This window comes from Copadichromis virginalis, linkage group LG15, assembly GCF_057382275.1.
Source record: "Copadichromis virginalis isolate Kocher_CV1m ecotype Utaka linkage group LG15, C_Virginalis_male_GT1.1, whole genome shotgun sequence".
Classification (NCBI taxonomy): domain Eukaryota; kingdom Metazoa; phylum Chordata; class Actinopteri; order Cichliformes; family Cichlidae; genus Copadichromis; species Copadichromis virginalis.
Window position 1 is genome coordinate 21193872 of NC_140632.1, and position 26060 is coordinate 21219931.

The following is a 26060-nucleotide window of genomic DNA, read 5'->3' on the forward strand; positions in this document are numbered from 1 at the left end:
TTCATTTAGCCAAGTGCCCTCTTTTAATAGTCTGCCAAGATACCGTGCTAATTAAAACACACATCCAGCAGTTCAAACCAGGTTCGCGGTAGGTGTTTTTGTTTCAGAAACAGTGAGAGCAGTTAGTTAATGCCAGTTTAGGACTGTCACTGCGCTGCATTTGAATATGAAAGGTGAATTTTAATAAAAACTCACAAGATGTGCCTCTGCTTGAAAGTGTATCATCAAAAGTATTCAGCATACAGATAAGATATCACTCTATAACATGAATAAATGTAAAATAGCTGTCAGTCTGCTTACAATTAAAGAAGGACATAAATGAGCTGAAACGTGAAGCCAAATGTCTCAAAAGTATCCCAGAGTTTTTTTTAACTAGGACTCCAAGTCCAGAAACACAAACACACCTCTGGGTTTAGCCTCTGCTGACAGATAAATCATGCTACCAAACTGTATACTCATGCATGTCAGAGGTATCAATGTGCTGTTTTCCCTTTGACCTGCCGATCAGTCTCTGATATTTTTCATATGATTAAATTAGCCCTCATGCGCCTCCCCAGAAATGTAGCATGGTCACGATGCAGACTGCAGCTGTGAATGGTTACTGATGTGCACAACCCCTCTGTAGAACATAATGTGATCCATTATGGGATGTTATTCTATCTAGATTCCACATAATGCTAATGTAATTTGCCAGTGTAATCTGCCATCGCCTTGTTTTCATACCTCTGCTATTCTGTGCATGAACTCCGTCTCTTGTCTGCACTGCAATAATTAAAGTATTCATTTTGTTCCATCTCAAAAATGATCTTCTCCGTTTCACTCCTAGTTTTCTGAAGTAAGAGAATCAAGTCAGCAGCATGGAAACCCCGCTACCAATTTGTGTTTTGGAGGTGTAATTACAGAGCCATGCCCTGTCTTAGATAAAATGAAATAAACTGCAATTCAGCTTCGCTCGGATTTTATTTGTGCAAAAGAAATCTGTGTCCAGTAACCTGGAGAATTTTGTCTCAAGACTTGTTTGAAGGCGATAGAGGGTCCAGTAGGCGCTGCAGAAGGAAATGTAAAAGCTATTAAATGCTAGTCATTTTATTATAGACATAAATTGAATTTCCCATTAAAGAAAAGTTAGAAATTATAGTTCAGTCAGAACCCCTGTAGTTAGAAGTTGCCTGTTATTTCCTTCTGCAGTCATTTTTATATTTGTCGTCATTGACTTCATTCTGGGATCTTCAAATGCATTTACGAAAAAATTGCCTAAACTTACACCATCAAATCTCCAGTCGGGCCTCCTTTTTGCTGCTATGTTTATAATCACTATAAATAAAAGGGTACTTTCTATTCAAATGCTGCTCTCACATTTTTTTTTCCAGAAACTCAAAAGCCAACTGCTCTCTTTCATTTTTGTGTCTTTAACACGCTGCACACACAGACAGCATGAAAAACACCAACTTATCAATTAATCATCTAAACTTTTCTGCACCATATCGATGCGACTGTTTGACAGAATAAAACCAAGTTAAAAAGTAAAAGAGACAGATGGTGATGCAGATCTAATGATGGATTCACTCTCTACTGGCCGACTGAGAGGTCTGGACACACATCACACACACACACACACACACACACACACACACACACACACAGCTCCTCCTCAGAGTGGTCAGGCATGAATAGCAGCCTTATCCATGCCCCAGTATAATAGGGCCTGTGGGAAATGATTCACTCTTCTGTTTATGTGTGTCTTGTTTTCCACAATTTATTGAGTCACAGTAGAAAACACATGATTATGTGTGTGTTGGTAAGCAGAGGGTACCTGTGCAAACTTCCTTGTAGGTGGGGTTAGATGTGTAACCCCCAGAATAGCCCACTTGGGTAGAATAAACTCCTTTTTGCCTCCAAAACTTCCTCTCTGCACCCCAGAAGCAGCCCATACCTTCGAGGGGAAAAAATAAATAAATAAATAAAACAAATAAAACAAATAACAGCAGTCTTTAACAACCAATCCAATTTAACAAGACAGTAAAGACCAGGTCACACCATGCATCACATCTGTGGGAGTATTTACTGACTTGAGTCCCTCATTACCTTCTGTTGGCAGAGAAAACTCACAAAGATTCAGATGTTTGACTTTGATGTGAGCATTTACATGAAGAATAAAGGCAGACAAATACAGAAAATGAGATGCCGTTTGACTGGGAGTCGAGTTTGTACGGTGGATGGTAAATTACTTATTTTCTTCTTTCTACATTTGTTTCTTTTAATTGTTTTTTCATGTGTCATGTAATACGGTTGGAGATCCATTTAGTGTAGTCAATAGAAAATCATAAATCTCATGACGTGGATTTGATAGGAACTGTTTGCGTGCTTTAGACCAAACTGTGGATGATGAACACAAACAAAAAGAAATACAGAAATCAGAAATAAACTGCAGGTTACATGCATAACCCCGGTTCTCAGACTTTTATAGTAAACCCATATTTACAGAGTCTTATATCCACAGCTAAAAACTACAAACTTTATTTTACTTGCATAACTCCAGTTTTCAGATTAGCATGATACGACGTCTCACTATGGAAGAGACATCCACTGTGTAGAAATGGACAAAAGTGAGGGGTGAAAAACAGCTTTTTCTGAATGTGGAAAGAAAGACACATTCAAGTAACTTTGAATACGGCATGATTGTATGTGCCTTAGTATTTCAAAAATTGCAACTAGGATTTTACCCCACAACCATCTCCAGGGTTTACAGAGAATGAGCTGAAAATAGGAGAATACCTAGAAAATATCCGTCCAGTTCTCTAGATAAAAATATCTTCTTGATGCCAGAGATCAGAGGAGAATAGTCAGATTGCTTTGAGCTGATCGAAGGGAACGGTAAGTACAATAATCCAGTAGGATCTGGTGGAACCATCATCATGGATTTGTGGCCAACAAATCTACAGAAATTGTGTAACGTGTTCGTGTCAATATGGATCAAATGAGGAAAACTTCCAGCTCCTTGTTGAATCTGTGCAATGAAGCAAATCTGGTACTAGCAACATGAAACAGTATAATTTATATATGTATGCATGTGTTTTATTTTTATTTGCAATGCTAATTTTGTAGGCTAACCTTATATATGTTTTGTCTTATTCTGGAAGGTGAATTACACAAATTATAAGAGAAGAGAAGCAGAGTGTTTGCAGCTATAGGTCTAAAAACAACAGTGCAAGAAGAATAACTACAAAAATTGAATCTGGTGTTATATAGCTAACTTAAATTTCACAGATATATCCAGGAATGGTAAGGATGCAGCAACTAACCCCGTGATGAAATATATTCAGATTAAAAATGCAAAAATCTGGGCGTAACATACAAGCCTATGGCTGTGAGTTTTAAAAGCAAGCCTGGTTCATAACTGGAGTTTATTTTTCAGCATGTTTTCAATTAATTTTCAGCATTACATTGGGTGACTAGTCTAATATTACATGTAGAGAAGAAGTAGGTAGCTAATGCTTCATTTATGCTTAAGTTCATGTGAGTCAACGTGACCATCAATAGGAAGCCCTCCACTTTCTGTTTGTATGTGTACATGACTATATTTTCCCCTTTTTGTGGCTTGTGCATGTACAAGAAATACTGAAGTTAACAAGGCAGTAAAGACTGAAATTGAAATCACTGAAATTACAATTACAATAAGCTGCAATGCAGGTTTTAGGTCATATCAGCATTTAAGCTAAACTGCATCAATTTCCTTGTATGTGTTTGGAGACACTTACCAAACATGGCCATCTCTGTTCCCTCTGGAAAAGGTGGAACAGTCCTGTTTCCATTCACATCATGTTTTTCTGCAGGAGCAAGTGACAAAGAAAGAGAAGGTATGAGAATTAAAAGATAAGAACCAAACGGCTGAAGACCGGCTCTATTCTCTGCTTCAGTTATGTTGTTATCTGCAGTGTGGTCATTGTTTACAGACACTGAGAGGATTTATTCATTAGATTTGCACCACTGGTACATGTTTCCCAACATGTTAATGTCTTCCCGAATCCAGTATAGGAGCAAAGACCACTCTGCGTATGCCAAATCAGACTTTATCTGTAAATGTAATTAATATTCATGCCAGTATCATTTTAAAATAGCTGTTAAACAGTTTTTATTGTAGCCAGCTATCATCGGGGAATTTCTTTCCAAACGTACAGCACAATTTCAATAAAAAACATGCTTTTAACAAGACTGCACCACCAAAATACACAAGATGTAGTACACACACACACACACACACACACACACACACACACACACACACACTGAGTGACCCACTTAGACAGTGGCGAACAGATCTACATAATTTCATAGCAGCTGCATTCACTCCAATCAGCACAGAGCCAGAGGTGCACAAGGACCCATTTGAGGCCACCCAGCCACCTGGCTGGGCTAACACACATTAGCATTAGCATGCTGGAGGCTGCATGTGTGTGTGTGTGTGTGTGTACAGATGGCTTGCTGTACAATGCTGTGGGGGAGGGAAATGGATTAAATTAAATGTGATGATGGAGGAGAATGAGAATAAACGTAACATCTGGATCCCCCCTTCTTACACCCTCCCCCGTTTTCACAAAAACACGCAAACATACATGCACACACACACACACACACACACACACACACACACACACACACACAGTCTTCACGCGTGATCACATAATTGACATGAGGGGCAGCATGCCTATAGACAAAAGCAGCCAGATGGACTGCCAACCAATCAGCAATGCGTGCGCACACACATCAGAAAATGATTTTTGATTATCAGTTTTTACATTTTGCACTTGGTGTTCTCAGATTTTTTTTTTCTTTTCATTTTGTACAAACACAAAAAGACACACTTTATCACAATCTGAGCGAATGAGTCGTCCTTGTTTGTCTGATTACATGAGCAGCTTTTCATCCTGTGTCAGCCCAACAAAAATCTTCAGACACTTTCTCATCTTCCTCTGGATTCTATTCTCTTATATATGTTTTGTCTTATTCTTCTGGAGGAAGGTTTGGAGCTGCAGCCATCTCCTACCCTGACTGGGAGTTTGGAAATGACTGCACCTCCTTGCCTTTACTCCCTTTACTATCCTACTGTTCGATTAGTATCCCATTGCACAATATCCCTGTTGTTCCTAATGTCCAACTGTGCACAAAATTTGCAATTGATACAAGCTGAAAAAGCTGCTGTGTGTACAGTGACATAATTATTTGTTCAAATGTTTAAATATGATGTAAAGTGAATGTATAATAAAGAATAAAGCGAATAAACTATTTTTTTGGATATTTTCTATGTATTTCACAAATCAAATCCAAATTGATCCGATTTAATTACCAACCTTAGAATATTGACAAAAAAAAGAATTTTCTAAATTTGAATGGTTGACTATAATATATATATAGTCAAGCAATCTTATAGATTTTCTTGCATATATCCACATTTCTATCCTCTGCTATAGCCACAAGCTGTGGGTAATGACTGCAAGCATCAGCCTGCAGATGCGAGTGGTGAAAATGAGCTTTCTCTGAAGGGTGCCTCGGCTCAGAAAGGGTGAGGCGCACAGTCAGTTGGGAAGGGCTCAGAGTAGAACTGCTACGGTAATTATTAGAGGTGGTTCAGGCTTCTGAATATGATGCCGCCTTGGTGAGGTGTTTCAGACATGAACAACTGGAAGGAGAGCCCAGGACACTCAGCTGACCTGGCACCACCTCATTTTCCTCACAGAAGACCTGAAGGTGGTATCTGGGGAGAGGGAGGGCTGGGCATGTCTGCGTTGACTTCAACCTCCACCACCCCTAACCCAGATGAGGAGCAGAAAATGGATAGATGGATATCAGGATGGCTCAGAATGGCTCTTTGGGTGTGTCTACAAAATTATATTACACTACAGTGAAGGCAGCAAGACTGTATTATATTATCTTCACTAATATCTGTATATTTTTTGTCATTATTGGAAAAATAGATGATGATGATGGATGATGGATGCCTGACTTAATAAAAGCCCGATTATCAAAACTGCTTAAAAAATAATTTCCTTTGGGCTCTCACTAAAACCTTTTTGGAAGATGTGTAAATTCCCATTGTGAAGGAAAAACCCTAAATATACAGCATTTTGCCCTGCAGGAACCCAAACGTTGTCTGTTGGCTAATCCACAGTGTAATCCAGTGTGCTGATACTGGGTGCCTTCTTCTGTCTTAATTGGACAGATGCTGAGAGATTTTTCATCTGAGATGCCCCAGTTTCCAGACACCGGAAAACTGGATTTAAACTCTAGAATAAACGCTGGTAACGGAATGATTTTTGGCACAAAACCAAGGGAGTTGAAAGTCATAAAAATCATCACAAATGAAGCTTTAATCCAAAAAGCATCAACCTTCAACAACCTGCAAATCCCTGTGATTTCAAATGGAAATTTAAGATCCTGCACCTTAATACTGGTACACATTCAGCATCCCCTTTCCTCCTCCTCCCACATTATCCTGTGTGTGTGTGTGTGTGTGTGTGTGTGTGTGTGTGTGTGTGTGTGTGTGTGTGTGTGTGTGTGTGTGTGTGTGTGTGAGAGAGAGAGAGAGTGTTAGTAATGGCTGCCTTCAGGGACCAGCAAAGGCATGTTCATTACTGGCTACACACAAGCACACACAGATACATGCGCGTGTGTGTGTGTATCGCACACGCATGCCATACACACACACAGACAGACACACACACACACCAAGACACTGAAAGATAAACAATTTAAATGTAAATGTCAGTGGGAAAGACAATAAATTCAGACAGAATACTAATGAGAGTAAAAGCTCACTGTGTGTGTGTGTGTGTGTGTGTGTGTGTGTGTGTGTGTGTGTGTGTGTGTGTGTGCGTGCGTGTGTTTGTTTGCGTGTTATAGAAAAAGAAAGATAAAGAAAAAACAAAGCTCTGAAATGTAAACACCTTTCTTAGTAACAGCTGTTGCAAACACACACGCACACACACACACGCGCGCACACAACCACACGCACACACAACCACACATGCACCAGCCCATTTGTTTCTTGAAAGATTTGAACAAGAGCAGATAATAATGTGTACCAATAAGTTTGCAGGATATATTTAAACTCAGATGAGATAGAAAAAAAATCCGTTATTTATTATAAAATTGCACTACAGCTTTTATAATTTCACTGCACAATATTTGTTGTTTGGCCTGAGCTCTGCAAAAGGACTGACTTGAGTTTTCACAAAATCGGTGCAGCAATTCTGCTCATTTTAAAAAATGTATTCTGCAGTGACAAATCAATTGCACACTGCTATTTAAGCTGCTTTTTTCCACACATTTCCCAGGCAGGGCTGATTTTTAATGCTCACAAGGTTCATGTTTTAGTTCAAATGACACCCAGATACAGTAACTGCGCACACTTCAAAGTATTGTTGAAATTATGCTCACTGGTTTGCTTTCCTGCTTCTGCATGCTGCACTTCAGAACCTGAAACAAAGCCCCACACCCTACAATTTCCATCAATCCTTACCAATAAAAATAGAGCCAAGTTGCCACCAAGTTCGTCAACAAATTCCTGTTTTTTAATGCCAAAAATATATCCATTCAACTCAGATTGACTTCACATTTTTCCTCTCTTCATCTTTGCCCCACTTGCAGTAGATCCAAGCCACAAATGGGACCTGTCTCCTAGTTTCAAATCCACTGGTACCGACCATCCAAGAAGTTTGTGCTTTAGTTCTCATGGGTGAAGTTGCAGCATTGTTACCAAACACTAATTAGCAGATGTGTGTCTGTGTATCTATTCAGATTAGTCAGCTAAGAACGACGGCTGTTGTTAGCTGATAAATTACCAATCCATTGTCTCATCCAAATATGTTAATATCTGGCTCAAAAAACTAATATGATAGCAGTCAAAACACAGAGGCTTCAAAATGAGGTTACAGTGGCTACACCCACCTTATATATGTAGAATCTTTAGAAATATAAAGTACCAATAGAGTAACTACATCAGTTAGTCTATTGTTTTTAATTAAAATAATTCAGGAACCATAGTTTACCCTACAATACCTGCTCTGCAGCCTTTAAAAATATTTATTATTTCTTTCAATGTAACCTTTATGATCTTGTGAGTTTAGAGCTTTACCACAGCATTTATAATACCGCAATTTATGTTTAAGATATTAATGTGTATAATATTCCCAGTCCCACACAATAATACAAATCATTTGACATGCCAGAATTAAATTCCTCTTCTACTTAGTGCCAGCCATGCCATTTCAATTCCAGATTTAATATGAAATCATCTCAGAATGCAACAGCGTGAAAAACAAATGAAAAGGAATGAAATCTGGATCGCCCCCCCAACAATTTCCTTTCTAAACTTACAGGACTGCGGGGACACTCAAAGTGAAACATGCTTCCTGATTTAATTGTTGTTTGTGCTGTAGACTGTTTAGAGATGAAGAGCTAAAAACTAAGGACATTCCCCCCTGTTTCCACCAGCCAATCGCACCCTGGGCGTATCTGTCGGGACTGAAAAAGAAAACATAATAAGAAACTGCCTTAAGTGTGCATTTTTTGTAATGGCTATCAGAGGGCAAGAAAACGTATAGTCCTATGGAAGTCTACAGACTGACCTCAGCAAAGACTTTCCTGCTGGGTTTATGGTCACAGTCAGTAATTTCATACTGAAACACTGAATTTATTTTAATTTTTTCTCAATGTAAGTATCAGAAAGGAGGATTATCCCAGATATGTTCATTGGCTAACCACTTCTGACTGACCAGTCTGACTGCTTGTCACATTCAGTTTCATAACACCAGGACAGTGATGGCTTCAAAACGAGACTTCAAAAACTAGTGGGTGACCTCACAATGGCAATTTTCATACTGTTACTGGAATCAGTATACTGGTGTGTATAATCACAGGTGCGTGCACCAAGGAAGAGCTCATCAATGCTGTGGTGCCCAATATGTGTTCATGTATTGCATTTAAAAAGTCAAGCAACAAGCAGTAGCAGACATATTATGGGACTAAAAACACACAGACTATTTTCATTCTCATGCTTGCCTGACTTTGCGCGCTGATTTAAAGAAGACAAAACAGACTGCAGATTGTTTCTGCTCCGCATCTTGTTTCTGTGTTTATTCAAGACAGTTTCTGACTGTTTGCACTAATTTTCTTTTATTTAGTGGTAAAGAGCAGCGAAAGAGGTTAGAAAGCACTTCAGGGCCCTTCACATCAGAGACCCACTTCATTTTAGGTTTTGTGTGTGTGTGTGTGTGTGTGTGTGTGTGTGTGTGTGTGTGTTTGTGTGTGTGACTAACCAGCCTGCCTCCCGGTCTCTTCTCCCGCTCCCTAAATCCTGTCACAATAATAAGCCTGATCTCAGGACAGGCGTTTATCCATGGTGACATCTGTGGCACACACGTTCACACTCTCCATTAGTGCTGCTCTATTTCAGCTCAGGCCTACGTGTGTGTGTGTGAGTGAAGGCAGCCAGAATCAGCCAATCAGCACTCAGTACATTCCAGTTTATCTCCATGGCCTTTCATCACGCCCTTCATCGCTTTTTAATTTTCTGTAGTGCAGCCACAGATAACAAAAGAGAAACTGATAAAATAAGAAAGAAAAGAGTTAAATAAACCGATCAGCACTGAATTTATTGTTGTGTAATGAGGCTATACTGCGTCATTAAAAGATAGTCACCTCAATCCTATGAATCTGCATGATTTCCATCAGCCTATTCTGTAGAAAATGATGTGACTTTCAATAAATTTCTGCCGATCCGAGATAAACGAGAGCAGAAAATCTCTTACGTCACCCTGCACACAGAGCTGACAAAGTGCTGAGTCAGGCTCTTGCGTCATTGTCTTATATTTTGTAGCTATTTCATCTCCCTTTTTCCTTTACTTGGTTTTCTTTCACTGTTCATCAGCAGCACAATAAAAACCATTATGCTTGAAGGAAGAGCAAACTCCATGTAAACTGAAAGGATTAAAACTTTCCTTGTGTTAATTGAAAGCACGGGAAAAATTAAGACGCAAAATAACACCCAACAAACTTGTCAGATGTTTGTTGGGTGCAAACTTTTTCCAATCAACCACTCAAATCTGTGAGAAACATCCAGTCAAACTTCCCAGACTTAAGACTAGTAGCAAACAACAAAGGAAAAAAAAACTTCTGATCTATGAGATACAGACGTGGAGGTAAAATAGTTCAAGAAGATTCTTGACTCGATGCTGCCTAAAGCTGAGAAGTTGAATTCTCTCAGGATCTTACTGAGGGATCCTGGGATGGAAAGGTGGAGCATGAGTTGGACTGGTTAAAAGAGCTATGCCAAAATCACAGTGTGGGTAACACAGCACAGTTCTCAATTTTAGTAGTTGCCATTAATGGTTAAACAAGCGGAAAGCAGTCAGTAAACAGTAAAGTGCCAAAAACTCTAATGGCCACTTGAGGCTGGCTCCAACAGAGAATCAATCCCAAATCACATGTTAAAATGTCCAAATTAACAGGAAAAACAAACATGTTTACAGCCTGATACAAAATAGTTTTGGTTTATAAGCGTAGTTTTACTCTTCATAGCAACCGAATGTTCTTTTAGAACTCGTCCATGTGAATGGTAGAGTTAGGGGCGTGGCTACTCTGACTAACAGGTATGCAGATGCAGGCAGCTGGAGCCAATCAGCATCTGCTGGGCCTCACCTCTGCTAATCCAAGTGCATCAACTGGACCTTTGCCATGGAGCATGTAATCATCTGACAATTAATTTGAGTTTCCTATGTGTGCCTATCTACCGAATTTTTCGGACGATAAGGCGCCCTGGATTATAAGGCGCACTGTCGATGAACGGGTCTGTTTTCATACATATGGCGCACCGGATTATAAGGCGCATTAAGCAAAACAAAACAGTCAGATAAGTCACACTTTACTCAACTCATTCTTCTTGCTTCCTCCACTTCGGTACCATTGATTCATTAATGCTGAATTCTCTCGTAGCTGCTCTATTCCCATGTTGTTGCAGTATATTAATGACTAACCTCGTATTGTGGATGGATTATCTCAGTTGTTCTCCTGACTGAAGTTTTGGTCCATTTACAGCATCCTGCCATGCGACTGCAATTGTTCCTAACCACTGGGAATCACGTTAACTTTTATCGAGTGGAAAAAAGTTAGCATTCATTCTCCAGCTTTACTGTGTTTATAATAATGGATTGGATTTATATAGCGCTTTTCAAGGCACCCAAAGCGCTTTACAATGCCACTATTCATTCACTCTCACATTCACACACTGGTGGAGGCAAGCTACGGTTGTAGCCACAGCTGCCCTGGGGCAGACTGACAGAAGCGAGGCTGCCATATCGCACCATCGGCCCCTCTGGCCCAGTAGGCGGCAGGGTAAAGTGTCTTGCCCAAGGACACAACGACCAGGGCAGAGAGCCCGGGAATCGAACCGGCGACCTTCCGGTTACAGATACGCTTCTCAACCCCCTGAGCCACAGTCGCCCCACGTATGTATACGTAGCACATCATTATATTGCCCAGAGGTTGGCAACCTGCGGCTCGGGAGCCCCATGCGGCTCTTTAGTCCTTGTAGTGCGGCTCCGCGTGGTTTGGGAAAATAAATTAGAAGTATTTAGCTGAAGTGTATTTTATCTATGTTAGTTCTTTTTTAACTTGTAGTTCTAAATTGGAAGATTGTTGTGATATTGAAATATAAAAATAAAATTATATTCTATTATTTTTTTCACTCAAAATAAGCGTCACACTCGCGGAAGCCGGTGTACCCTCCGAAACGCTGTGCATTTATCGAGACTTTCAACCCCAGGTAGGCCAATTATGGATCTTTGTATCCACATTATGTCAGCAGCTGTTCTCCACCGTGAGCTATGTTAAAAACAAACACCGCTCACGCCTCACAGATGACAGCTTACAGTCCTGCGTAAAGATGAAAGTGACTTCGTACAGCCCTGATTTGCAGACGCTGTGCGCAAAGGTTCAGGAGCAGAAGTCCCATTGTAAACACGGCAGACCCGACGATGTTTGCACGAACAAGCTTTTCACACACAGTTGCTGTACGCATACAGCCGGCTGTAGCTTTGCAGCTCACAGCCCGACACACGCCAACACAACAGCAGAGAGAGCACAGACCTTAAGGCGGCGAGGCGTGATTGCGGGTGTCGCTCAGGTGCGTCCGCCTCCCCTGCAGCGGCGCTGCAGACCACGCCAGGTCTGGTCAGGTAAAATACATATTTAGGCAGAATTTTGCAAATATCTATCTTTCTTTTTTTAGCAGCATAGTGCTTTTTTTCCAATTATTTTTTAAAAGCCAGGCCAAGGCTCCAAAAGCCCAAAGGCAATATAAGGGTGGCGGCTCACAACAGTTGTTGTTTGCTACATGGATCATTTTAGTTCAGCTGGGTGTCTTTCCGTTTGTTATATTTCGTTCAAAATGTGTTAATTACATAAATAAAATATAATTTTCTCTGTAGCACTTCATGGGTTTCATAAGCAACACACCTTAGTTGTTCACACAAAGCATAAAGATAAAAAACAATAATTACAGTGTTATCTTCATTTTAGATGTCAAAAAGTATTTGCAGCTCCCGGTGTTTTCTTTTGCGTGGAAACCGGCTCCAAATGGCTCTTTGGGTCTTAAAGGTTGCTGACCCCTGAGCTTGCCCAACTTCAGTAACCCTGCAAAAGTACATGTTTGGTTTTCTGTCTTCATTTATGTTGGAAGTGGTGGCAGAGCTGTATGTTTTAATTTTATCACAAATCACTCAGTCAGAACATGCTATATCATGCTTAGGTAACTAGCGAAACTAACTTCCTGCTAACTTCGAACTCCATTAAATTTAATAAATCTACCTACGGCAGATGAATGGTATCTCAAAATAATGTGACGAGACATGGCCTTCACTGGATCCATCTACTGTTCGTGAAGCCTCATCAGAAATGGCCTCCATGGAAGGGTGGCTGTTAAGAAGCCATTCTTAAGGAAAGGAAGAAAAGGCTGATGTGTGCCAAATTACACAAGTGGACAGATGTTTCAATGAATATCTGCATCAATGTCTGATTTTCTGCGCAAAATATAAAGAAATTAGGGGTAATTCAACACTTTAGACATTACTATATGTACAAAAATTCCCACATATGTTTGTGGTTCTACAGAAAAAGTCTAAAGATCACTAAAGTATGTCTTCTTCCATTTTAACCTGTCTGAAGAGTGTCTATGCAAAATGTCATGGTAGAAACTTCCAATTACTGCAGTTATTAGCATTTGTCATGTGGTCTTCTTTTTTGTATTTCCTCCAAAATTACTTTTCTCTTTAAAAATGCTGCTGTTTAAGAAATGATTAGTATCTATATCAGTAAAATTGTAGCTAGAAATATTGATAACGCATCAAATTGAAAAAAAATTGGTATCGCCCATCTCCATGAAGAACCCCGCCTCCTCCCCCCTGGAGCTCCCGACTTGACAGTGATAAATGAAGCACTGCAGCTAATGTCTAGCTTGGGGAGATTGGAGTCCACACACACACACACACACACACACACACACACACACACACACACACACACACACACACACACACTCACAGTGAAAAGATTGCTTCTACTGCACTGCAATTAAATCTACAAAGTAACCTCCCCCCACCCTCGCCTCCTCTGATTGCCTGGTTTCTTCATCTTCCTCCTGCTCCCCCTTCCTTGCATCCTCTCTTTACCTCTCCCTCCTTCGCCCATATCTCTCTTTCCATTTATTTCTCCCTGCTAAAGGATTTCTCTCTCCCAATCTATCCGAGCCCCTCAATCAGCTGCTCTGATTGCCGTCATCATTTTTTATAACCGCCCATCATTACAAGCATCAGCGTTACCGTTATTGTTCTGCGGCTCGCAGACATACTGGACATGACAAGGAACCTGTACACTCACTTATTTTTAACACAAGGTTGTTGGAGTCCCCTGTGTATAATGGGGAAATATTACATTTTAGAGGGTAGAGTTTCCCCAGAAGATTATGTAGGCATTGAATTTGTCACGGTCCCAGGTTACAGTGTTGTGTTTATTGAGTTTTGGGTTCCTGTTTTGATTTGTTACTCATTCTTCTCTTTCTAATGTTCTCATTTTCTGGGTTCCTATGTGTCTTGCCTCTCTCTGTCTTCTCTGTGTGTCTGCTTGTTTATCCGCATGTGCTCTCCCATGACTGTCGTCTTTATTAGTGTTGATCTTCATGCATCAGTTTAGTTTTTTCTCTACGTGACTTCCTGTCTTGTTTTTCTGGGCCTCGCTCTAGTTTCACTTCCTGTTATTTCATTCAGTCGGGATTACCTGCTCCACAATTCTTAATTTTATTTGTGTTTGTTTGCCTTTACCTCGTACTAATGTACGAGGTAAAGGCAAAGGAATAGGTAAAGGTAAAGGAATCACAGTGTTTTCCCTGCATCCTGTGTAAAGCCACCTGATTATGTTCTCTTTTCTCCTGGTTACTTCTGCTACTGGTGTCCCATTTTTGGGATTTTGGTTACAAGTTTCCCTTCTGAAGTTTAACACTGCTATCAGCTTTTTGTTCGTTTTGTCTGGACGAGTTCTCAATTCCCCCAAACCCAAGAGAACCAGCAATAAAGCAAATGTTTCGCTTGAAAAATTACAAATCAAGCTTCATATGGAGCAAATTTTCAAACCTGATGTGCAAATTAAAAATATCACAAGCTGATCTGATGTATCGATATCAAAAGTACAGCAATCCAAATTCTGACACTTTCTTTGTTGTATTTTTCTTTTATTTCAGGTGCTTAAAATGCTGCTTTCCTTTATTAACCAATGTTTCATTTATTACTTTAGTTATTTTATTACCATTAATAAATATTCAGGTTTTAACCAACATTTAACGGGGCTCGGCAATTAATTTAATTCTCATTTCAATTACTAATTTGCCTTCTTTATTAAAACAAGATAATGGAGGGAAAAAATAATTATTATGCTGCATTTTGATTTGCAATGATTCCTTCATTTCACCTTTCAGCACATCCTTTTTTTTCTTCTTTTCTTTTACTGCTCCAAAAAGGTCGGCACTGACTCTCCACTGGACTGTGGCAGGTTTGGCTCAGTTCAGATTTATTTATGTGGTTCGTTTTTTTAGTTGATTTGTATTTAAAATTAAACGGCATCCACTAAATGAAAATGATGTCTTATAAATCATCACTTTTCCCAAAGTCTGAGTGACTGCGTTAAAATAACGTTTGGTTAGAAATGTTTGATTAATGCCATAATAGCCTCATTATTTGAATAACTGCAGGGTTTCTGTTAAAGTGGTCACCATAAATGTTTATGGTTTATAATGTGACAGTTATTCAGTTCAATTAAGTTAATTTGCATTAACTTTTTTCTTTAATTGCAACACCATAAACTAGAAATGGTCATCGGAAGTTTCTCTATTCGAGGTTCAAAAACAGTTAAAACTTCACATCTGTCACTGTAGGACAAAACAAGCATGTCCATCTTTACATATATGGATCAAAAGTGGTAACGTAATTGTAAAAAAAAAAAAGAGTTTAATGGGTTAATTGCACAAAATTAAATGTATGTGGTATATGCCAAACACACAACTCAATCAGCCCCAGCAAAACAATTTCTACACCTGAAGGTCTGTTTTCTGTTTTGCACTAATCTTCTTCTTCTTCTAACCTCTGAATCAGTGGATTGACAGCTATGAGTGTAGTTAGAGCGGGGGTGTGGGTTAATAAGCCTCCACAGGGCTCATATATGCGCGTGTGCACCTTCCTGACGGTTCGACTCGATCGATCGCTCAGAGCCATTAGTCTAGAGACAGTGTATGGTGCAGGGAAACTTGAAGCACTTTGCACTGGTGGAGTGCTTAGTGTTTTCCAGACATCTTTATGTCATAGTAATGGTTCTTTGCATTCATACATGCTTTAAGTACATGCTTTGGAGAATTTTGACTGCTGGTTAGAGCAATAATACTAACATGTAGCACACAAAATTAGGCTTTAAATTATACTTTTTACTACAAGATGTAAAAAAGCTTGATTTAAATCAATACATTTATGATATACAGTTATAGCCTGACACAAGCCTGAATTGGATAAACAAAATAAGATGGATGGATGCTGATGATGTAGTGCATACATATTTTATCTTATAAAAAGTTATTTTATTTAATACTAAAACTATTCCTACACTACTGTAAGTACAGGCTGGGTTAAAGCTTTAGTATATCTTCATTTACTGATAAAAGATTGGTGTGTCTACTGCACAAAAGGGGATGTTTTGGGGATGGCTAGGATGGGAATGAGGGACAGCTCAGGTTGAGCAGTTTAGAGACAAAGTTAGAGAGGCAAGGCTGAGATGGTTTGGACATGTGCAGAGGAGGAATAGTGGATACGTTGGACAAGGATGCTGAACATGGAGTTGTCAGGCAGGAGAAAAGAGGAAGACCTCGAGGGAGGTTCACTGATGTAGTGAAAGAAGACGTGCAGTGTGTTGGTGTGACGCAGGAGGATGCTAGGGACAGGGTGAGACAGAGGCAGATGTGCTGCTGTGGCAACCCCAGAATAAACAGCCGAAAGAAGAAGATTTATTTGTAAACATAAGCTGCCGTGGTGATCCACAAACAAAATTTTAATGGAGATGGTTACTGTAAGAGGCATCTTCTTAGCTACATCTATATCTGCATCTTATATCAGTGTAAGGCCAAAAACATATGACATGAAAAAAATCCCGGATAACTAACAGTGTGCAAAGCTAAACAGAGTTCTAGTCTCACAACAAGCCGACATCAGCTCATGATTTCTACATATGGTCATCTGTTACAACATCAAGTTGAGTCAAGTTGAATCAAATTGAATCGATTTGTTTTTATATCAGCACATAAACCAACAGCAGGTGTTAGCCAAAGTGTTGTGCAGCTAAAAAACTAAAAGAATAATTAAATAATAAGGAACATTTTTAAAAAATGCTGGGATGGGAAAACCACAAATAAAACAACATAATAACTCTAGGTTAAAAGTCAAAGATGGGTGTCTATTCTACAAATATACCATTCCCACAGAGCGCAGGAGTACTATTCACAAACTCCTCAGTAGTCTTCCATAACTTGGCATATCAGAAGAAAATGGGCTTTTATGGGGGTGGGTCTTAAAGAGACGAGAGGCAGAATGGCCTGTTTATGACAGATAATGAAATTATAGGCTGGATAAAAGGGCAGTAAAAGTCTTTTTTTTTTTAATCCTACAACAATAAACAAGCAAATGAGCAATAAAAACTGACAGTGATACATTTTTACACCATTTCAACTATCTTTTGTTTTAAAGATAAAAAAGACAAAAGACATTACTAAACTATAAATACAGGTACTCACAATGCCAGCAAACGCTAACTTGTGTCAAATGAGGGGCTGCATTCGGCTTACAGAGAGTGGTGTGAAGAAACAAATTTACAAACGTGATATCTGCTATTCAAAGCCTCATTAGCACAATATCACATCAGACATTTACATCACACTCAAAAAAAAAATCCCTGGAAACATTTGCTGTCAGAGTTATTATTATAGCAAGTTGCAATAATAATTATTTACACCTACAAGCACACCTGGTAATTAAAAGACATCGACACACCAGCTGCTGTGTGTCTGAACACATCTGACATTAAATTCTTCATTAGTCTTTTTGTTACTATTTTCCATCTGTGTGTAGGTGGCGAGAGCGGAGCTAAGACATCTGAGATGAGTCAGGTAGGAGTAGTAATGTCCAGATAACACCATTAAAAAATATTTAGCTCTAGACTTCTGACCCCAAACACGAACATCCCAGTAGGGATTCGCTTTTTGGACAACATATTGCAGGGCTAAGGTTACTAGTGAAGGTAGAGCAGATAAAGAGCGGATAAACTGAAAAAGTTGAGGAAAAGTTAATTAAAATAAATGCAAATATCAACTAGATTGATTAACCTCTAGACACTAGCTGTAAAGAAAAAACAAAGCCAATGCAGTGCCAAACAGTGCAGTTCCTCAAACGGCCTCATGGGCCTGTCTAAAACTCCCACATTAAAACGCTTCATAACTTCACAGCATTAAAAAGCATGTTTACAGACTGGTACAAAAATGTTTTGGTCTCTATGAATAATTTTCCACCTTCATAAAAACTGTACAGGCTTCCTTTTGATTTATAAATTTTTTGAGGGATCTTATTGATCTAGGCTCCAAAAACTTGGCTTCAGGCAAAACTCCAATGTTTTCCATGTTTTATATGTACCTTTATAGTAGAAAGGTACATATACCTTTCTACTTGTATGTATGTATGTTTAAGAATTGTTTGGTGTTTATCATAAATGTTGTGTTCAGCGTGTAAGAATTTCAAATCATACGTGTGGTCAAAGTTTGGAAATATTCACAAATGTGCACGCTACTATGACAATTACAGTTAAATGTTGCTATTATATGTAGACAAGTTGTTTGTTTCAGTCGGAGCCAACAGCTCTGGCCTCTATGGACAGTATCCCCAACAGCTCTCATTCACTCATCAGCCTAATAATTTCTCAGTTATAGCCCAATGAGCATATCTGGGATAATCCTCCTTTCTAAATCTAAAGTTGTGTCCATGCTGGATGCAATTTGCTCGTTGCACATCACTTTGAAGCTGATGGCTGGTGGATTTTCCAGGCACTGGGCCATGTCAATCACAGGTACCCTTTACTCTCATTGGAAGTCACTTAAATCCCTTACCTGGAAGTTTAGAAAAGTTTATCTAAGATTCCTGCCTTCATAATGTTAAAAGTGGTTATGCCACCCATAGTCACTCAAAGTCGCAGGATACCCTTGAATTTCTGTCATCTCTGGTTGTCACATTGCTGCAATGTTCTGCTTTAGAATGTCAAAATTCTAATTTAAGGTGCTGGCATGTTGGCTTTATTTTCTATGGGTCCAGATCATTCAGTTAGTTTATGGGGAATGGAATTTCCCTGTTTTTCTGTCTGTGTTGATCATGCACAGGTATGGCTGCTAACTGAGCTTCCTGATAAATGAGCACTTTCATTGGGATTTCTTAAATTATAAATTATTAAACCGTTTTATTTATCTGCAAGTATTTTATTTGCCTGATCAGCATTATTTAACTGATCAGCATAATAAGCTGCCTCTTAGGCAAGTTTTCCGTGGATGAACTCTACTTCCACGGTCATTGACTGCAGCTGTGAGCTCGGTGTAGCAGCACATAAATGAACCAGTTCTGGGCAGCTGGATGACGAATGCTAGCTGAAGTCCAAAATGGTGAAACTGGAGAACTTCCAACACTGCAGGATGAGACTGTCTCTGTGGACTGCCCCAAGAGCTAGCAAGCCAGCAAAACAACTGATGGGAAATGAAACATGGCGTGGCGGGAAGCACTGGGTAAGCAAGTTAGGAACAGTTAAACTTTCAAAATAAGAGCGAGGGGATTGCCAAATTTGTCATTTGTAAATCAAACACAGATGGTGCCATTCTTTCTAAGGGAGAAAGAAAAAATGCGAAATACACCTGTAGGGCCACACCTTTCAAAGTCTGTATGTAGATGAATGCAGATTAATGTGCAGATTTTACATTATTATATACATCTAAAACTAGGCAGATTTAAATAGCTGCAATTGGTAACTGTATTAATTGAGACCCATCTTTCTAAAGAAAATACCTGCAACCATCACTTTTTCTGGCCCTTTATGCTGAACCTTAGAAAGTCTGAGAGTTTAGGTGAAACAAACCACTAGTTAAAAACGACAAAGGAAATTTCTGAAAACTTAAAAATCATTATAAATTATTTCAGTCAAGGTTTAAGCTAACATTCCAAACAGTCCCAGGCTCCAGCTCGACTAATGTCACAATTTGATACTTTTCTTAGTCCTCTATCATAATAAAGCAAACATCTTTGACTTTTTAAAGTATTCTTGAAAAAAAAAAAGTTTCCATGACTTTTATCACTATTGCAGTTTTGAACAAAGTCCCATAAGTATTCAAGTACTTATTTGAACCCATTATTTCTGATCCTACTACTAGGCACACCTGGTCAGACATGTTAACATGATTAAAAATAAAGTTATAGTCCTACTTAACATTGTAAATACATAGTTCTGTGTAAAGTCTGATTGGATTCACTGTTAACCATGCAAAAGCCAACCAAAAGATCTTGGTGGGTATTTTGGTCTTTTTCTTAGGCTTCTGGCCCTGTTTTGCCTGCTTTGTTTCCTCAAGCTTGATCATCAAACACATACCTGGCTGCTCTTTTTGTGTCTACTCCCTTAAGCATGAAACCTCTTCCCCCAAACAATTACTATTGGTCTATGACGTTTCAAAGCCCAAAAAGCATTGATACACAAACCTCTTGCGCTGCACACAGATGGCCTTCCTCTGGCTACTATGAGAGTCTCTGAAGTCCAGTATCTGGCCTTGTCCAGTTCACAGATGCTGTTTGGCGCTCCAAGAAATACGAATGCTTTATAAACTACTTTTTTAGCATTAAAATCACAGGTCGACCTTTTGAACATTGTAGTCACGCTACACTTTGTCTCCAAAACCTAATCGCGTCCAATTGGTCCAATGCGGAATTTCGTTTAAATAGAGAAAAGGGCTTGTTTGTTTCTGATTTCCATTGACCTCAAAGACGCTTCAGTCCGTTGAAAATACTTTTTCTCTCCCGTCTTTTTGAAGCCGATGCAAAGCTTGTCCCCATCCACCACCACCTTCACCACCACCATGCCTGGACGTTTCTTGATTTCCTCTGGCGCTGCATCTCTGAGCCAGACAGACAAAGGAAGGGAAGTCCTGCCAAGTCTCTCGACTGCAGGCATGGCTTTTTCCTTTCCTCTCTGCTCCCTCGCTCTTTCTTCGGCTCTCTCTCGATTGTGGCAGTGTTCCCGAGGAGCCTTGGCGATGCTCCAGCATGTCTGCCACTCCGTCTGAACCTTTCCATCCTACCCTCCATCCCGATCGTCCTTTCGCTGTGGACCCCCGCCCCGCTAACCCCTCCACTCCCACATCCTCCTTCCCCAGTCCAACCCCCTCCAGCCTAACCAAAACATTAAACACACTCCAAAAAACAAAACAAAAATTTACATTCAACTCATTTATAATCAGTCAAATATTTGATTCCGCATCTTTTTCTTTCTCTTCAACCCTTAAACCAAAACTCACTCAGTATTCCGAAAAACTGTTGTCGCCCAACAACCTTTACACTTACCACTAAAAGGAAGTGACCGCGTGTGTCTCTGACTGTGTGTGTGAGTATATGTGTATCTCAGGTCTTTTGTTTAGTGCCAGTGCAGATCTATTCATCATGTGCCAAGACTCTGTGCCCTCACTTGTAGTGAAGAGGGGGCAGGTTGGTGCCAAGTGCCCTGACTGCCAGCTTAGTGCTGCTGTCGGTCTGTTTATGCTCACAGAAAGCTCTCTATCTCACACACACACACACACACACACACACACACACACACACACACACACACACACGTATAAGCACAGTTTTCTTTGAGCCATTTACAAGCAGGAGTGGCAAATATATTTGTAAAGAGGGAACAAAATAAACAGATGTATGGAATATTAAAAGCAAGTGCTAATATGTATAAAATTAAGCTGATATTATCTGATGCTTAATCGGAATATATCTCCCCTTAATATCCTCAAAGTATAGTTGAGCAACATTATTGTCTTATGGTTTATTGTATGAAATATTAAAACGTTTTAAAATTCTACAACATTATTCGGAGGAAATTGTGACATAAAATGCACCTTTTTTTATATACATGAACATGTAACATTCTGTTACATGATATCTAATTTTGCTGTAATTCTATAAAATTATACCTGAATTTTACATACACTACATACATTATTTAAATAGTTTTCTTAGATAAACCTTGCTAGTAGCAGGTTTGACCCCCTTTTCCTTCAGAACTGCCTTAATTCGCCATGTTAAAGATTCAGCAAGGTGCTGGAAAAATTCCTCAGAGATTCTGGTCCATATTGACATCACAGCATCACACTGTTGCTGCAGATTTGTCAACAGGACATCCATGATATGAACAACCTTTTCTACCACATCGCAAAGGTGTTCTATTGAATTGGCATAGCACGTTATCCTTCTGGAAACAAGCATCGGAAGATGGTACATTGTGGTCATAAAGGTGTGGACACAGTCAGCTACAATACTCAGCTAATTGGTACTAAGGGGCCAAAAGTGTGCACAACGCTATCATACAGTACCACCGTCAACAGCCTGAACCAAGGCTTTCACATAGTTTACGACAATTTCTGACCCTACCATCTGAATTTTGCAGCAGAAATGGAGACTCATCATACAAGCCAACGTTTTTACAATATTCTATTGTCCAACTTTGGTGAGCTTGTACTAACTGCAGCCTTAGCATCTTGTTGCTGTAGCACTTGTGTTTCAAGGTTCAACATCTTGTGTTTACATAGATCAGGGGTGTCCAACTCCAGGCCCCAAGGACCGGTGTCCTGCAGGTTTTAGATGCGTCCTTGATCCAACACAGCTGAACCTCCAGGACACTGGCCTTTGAGGCCTGGAGTTGGACACTCCTGACAGGAATATTCTTCTGCATATCTTTGATGTAACTAGTAGTTATTTGATTTACTCTTGGCTTACTATCAGCTTGACCCAGTTTGGCCATTTTCTGACCATTCTCTGTAAACTCTGCAGGCGGTTATGTAGGAAAATCCCAGCAGATCAGCAATTTCTGAAATACTCTGCACAACATCGGCACATTCAAAATCACTCAAATCTCATTTTCACCAACAATATGTAACTATCAAAGGGATTCCCAACATTTCTAACTTAATCATTTTTAAACATGCAAATATCAGAAAATATTTTGAGAATTAAATTGATTATACTGATACTAACAAGTTATCCAAGTTAAGTTGTACCCCAGCTCTTGCAAAATGACAGCTGAAACAGGCAAATGCATCCACAACACTGAATTTGGGCAAATGGTTGGAAAAATTGATGGATGGGTGAATTTTATAACACAATGGATTCAAACTTAAACCAAATATATTGCATAATGTTTAACTGCTGCAACTATCAAAATGCAGTTTTGCTGCAAACTGAATGCAATGTTTGGTTAGTCACTAATAAAGCATCATATTTTATATGTACTGTACTTAAAATTTGAGGAGCTGTTATCAGTTTAAGCAGTGGTTTATAATCTTTGGACCTTGTCAGATTAAAAATCACTTTGTACTTTTGATCCCGTTTAATCTTTCACATATCTGTGGGGCATTTCCACTCTAACTTTTTCAGAATTCAGAATTCAGAGAAAACAAATATCTAATTCTTTGCGAAATACAAACAATCGGAGGATAAAATTACAATATGTAAAATTATGACACTTTTTCCATTTTATTCACTTTCTATTGGTCTGATCTATCTTTAGATTTATCTACCGATGCTTAACTAATCATTAACCAGGTAAAGGCACAGCAAGCTGCAACTGTTAAATATTGTTTACTTTACAAACAATAACTTCACAATGTAATAATAAATCAAGCTTTTTTTTCCTGGCTCAAAATGGGCCTATGAAGCATGACTCTGCACATAAGCATGGTTTACCCGCATACAGTAAAAGTGTTATAAAGCAATATAAAGATATCTTTTGTGATTTCTGCCCATAATTACATGAAAATCTCGATTTTTCCATCACAAGGTTAAATTCTCACACATATTTTTCCTTTTTTAAATTTTACTTCTAATACTTCAGCATTTAAGTTTCCTTATTAGGTGCTGAAATATGTTTACATTCATACATTGGTATTAAATAAGTGAATTATTTACAGACCTCTACATTTGCGGATATTCGTTTTTTCCTCTACCACTGTTAAGAGACTGGGACGCGCATGCGCAGTAAAAGCATACTTTAACTGGGTAGTAGCATGTGTAGCATCGGATAAATTTGCGATTGTTTAACTTAATTACATTCTTATAACTGAAGCTGCTTTCTTCGTGAATGGATGGAAACACCTGGGAAGTAACCCACAGACCATTGTAACACTAAACAAACCAGCAAACAGCTCGTTTCATTTCGCTACATAACGCGGATATGTAGTAAAGTTATATCACAGGGCTAACTTAAGCTAGCCTGCTGAAGCTAACCGGGTCCACTCTTACCAGAGACTTTCATACTCTCAGTCCGGCCGGGCAACGCTGTCTCTGGGGTCGGCATCTGTGCTTTGGAGGCCATATCTCCCATCCGAATGTTGACAAAGTGACGCCAAACGAAAAGGATCCTGGATGGAGAGACCATTGACCCTCAGCACCTCTCACACCCTGCTGCTGCTGCACTAGCTAGCCTTACCTAACAGACACATGGGTTTGCGTAACTGTAAGTGTCGCCCCTTACACAATGATGACTGTAAACAAAACACATTTTGAAAATGTTTTATTGCACACTTACAACATAACATAGTGCATTTCCTCATTGAAGACAAAGTACACATTTTGCCACACACGATGCAGAAAGTGAAAGTTAACTACAAAAGTTTTTCATTGTTTTTATTTGTATTTTCTTGTAAATAACTGGGACCACAATAAAGACGAATTCACCTGCTGGGTTTGTTTTTCATTTCTTCTTGTTTCTGTGAACACTGATGAGCTGTATATTCACCAGTGGCTAAGTTAACATAAAAATTCCTATTATTTTGAATGGAGTTCAGTCGTAGTCTCTCAGATGTGAGCTGGTTTGTAGTTTTATATGACTGGTGCTCCGTCGCTGTTAAATACTAATATGAGAGATTTATGTATAAAGCTGGGGAATTCTTCTGTCACAGGAGCCAATCCACAAAAGTGTAACAAAACAACTTCAATAAGGAAGAACCACTGAAAAAATAAACACAACATGACAAAAATAGCTCAGCAAGTTTAAAGAAAATGGTACAATCAGAGATTTTTTAAATAAAAGTTCAAATATAATACAATAAGTGGCTTAAGTAAAAACAAATGCATTGAGACAGCCTCCACACTGAGCTGTTAGCTGTTATTTACTGATTCCACTCAGTTAAACTGGCCATCTGTCATTTTACCTAAACCTCTGTGTCAGTTTGAACTCATCAACACCAAACTGTCGAAAGAAACATTTGTCTTTCACACCATTAAAAGCAATGTCACTTAGTCTGTTTGGAGTTTGAGTTCCCTGTGGGTTTCAAAGATCTTTTTCTTCTTCTTTCAGCTGTTTCCTTTAGTCACTACAGCTGATCATCTCAGTCCATCTCACCCTGTTCCTACCTCCTCCTCTGTCACACCAATTCTCTGCATGTCCTCCTTCACTACATCCGTCAATCTCCCCTGTGGTTTTCCTCCTTCCTGGAAGCTTCATAATCAACTTCCTTTGGCAAATATATCCACAATGCCTTGTCTCCAAAACGTCTCAGCCTTGCATCTCTAACGTTGTGTCTAAACTTGTTTTTTTGCTGTTGTTTTGGCCTTGGAGACCCTGATGTCTGTTTGGTTCTGTATATTTTTTCTAGCTAACTTTAATACTGTACATTAATTAAATAAATGCTTTGTTGCTCATTCAGCAAGCTGATTCTAAGACTTGTGGTTTGTCCTCCCTAGACTTTTAGGTGAGGGGCAGTAGCACCCTATGGCAGGTACCCCTCTTGTGGGACAGATGGGATAGACCTCAGGTCCCCTTCATCGCCATGGTGGACAAATGGTTTAGAAAACTAAGAGACACATGATCAAATATGACTTATTTAATACATCTACATAAATACCATGACCCTGAAATTTACCTGAAGCTGTTCATAATGTAGATTTATGTCTACAGTAGACTAGAAGACTTTAAAATGACTTTTACAAAACTAATGTCTGACACTGTCTCATATCTAAAGGCAATCTGTCATAAGTCAGGGTTTTTAGTTATAGACTGTAAAGGCTTCTTTAAACCCGCCAAAGCTTTTTGCAGACAGACTATGTCAACATTAACTGCCCTTTAAACAACAGCATCTCATTTGTACATTTGTCAAATACGAATTAAGCTCTGTCTCAAATTATACATTTTAATAC

At 39.2% G+C, this 26060-nt stretch overlaps 1 protein-coding gene across 2 annotated transcripts in view; it reads right to left on the minus strand.

The window, feature by feature from the left end:
• Positions 1 to 24367, minus strand: part of msraa (methionine sulfoxide reductase Aa) — a 62906-nt gene extending 38539 nt beyond the window's left edge. Inside the window, exons 1-3 of one of the 2 annotated variants that reach the window (XM_085432415.1) lie at positions 24165 to 24367; positions 3759 to 3827; positions 1814 to 1933 (exon numbers count right to left, since the gene is read on the minus strand). In XM_085432415.1, coding sequence (XP_085288541.1) covers positions 1814 to 1933; positions 3759 to 3827; positions 24165 to 24300 — 325 coding nt within the window. In that variant the 5' untranslated portion in view covers positions 24301 to 24367. Of the gene's footprint in view, positions 1 to 1813; positions 1934 to 3758; positions 3828 to 20360; positions 20973 to 24164 lie in introns of those variants that run through there. The other variant, XM_085432414.1, reaches the window with a different exon arrangement.
• Positions 24368 to 26060: the final 1693 nt, after the last annotated feature.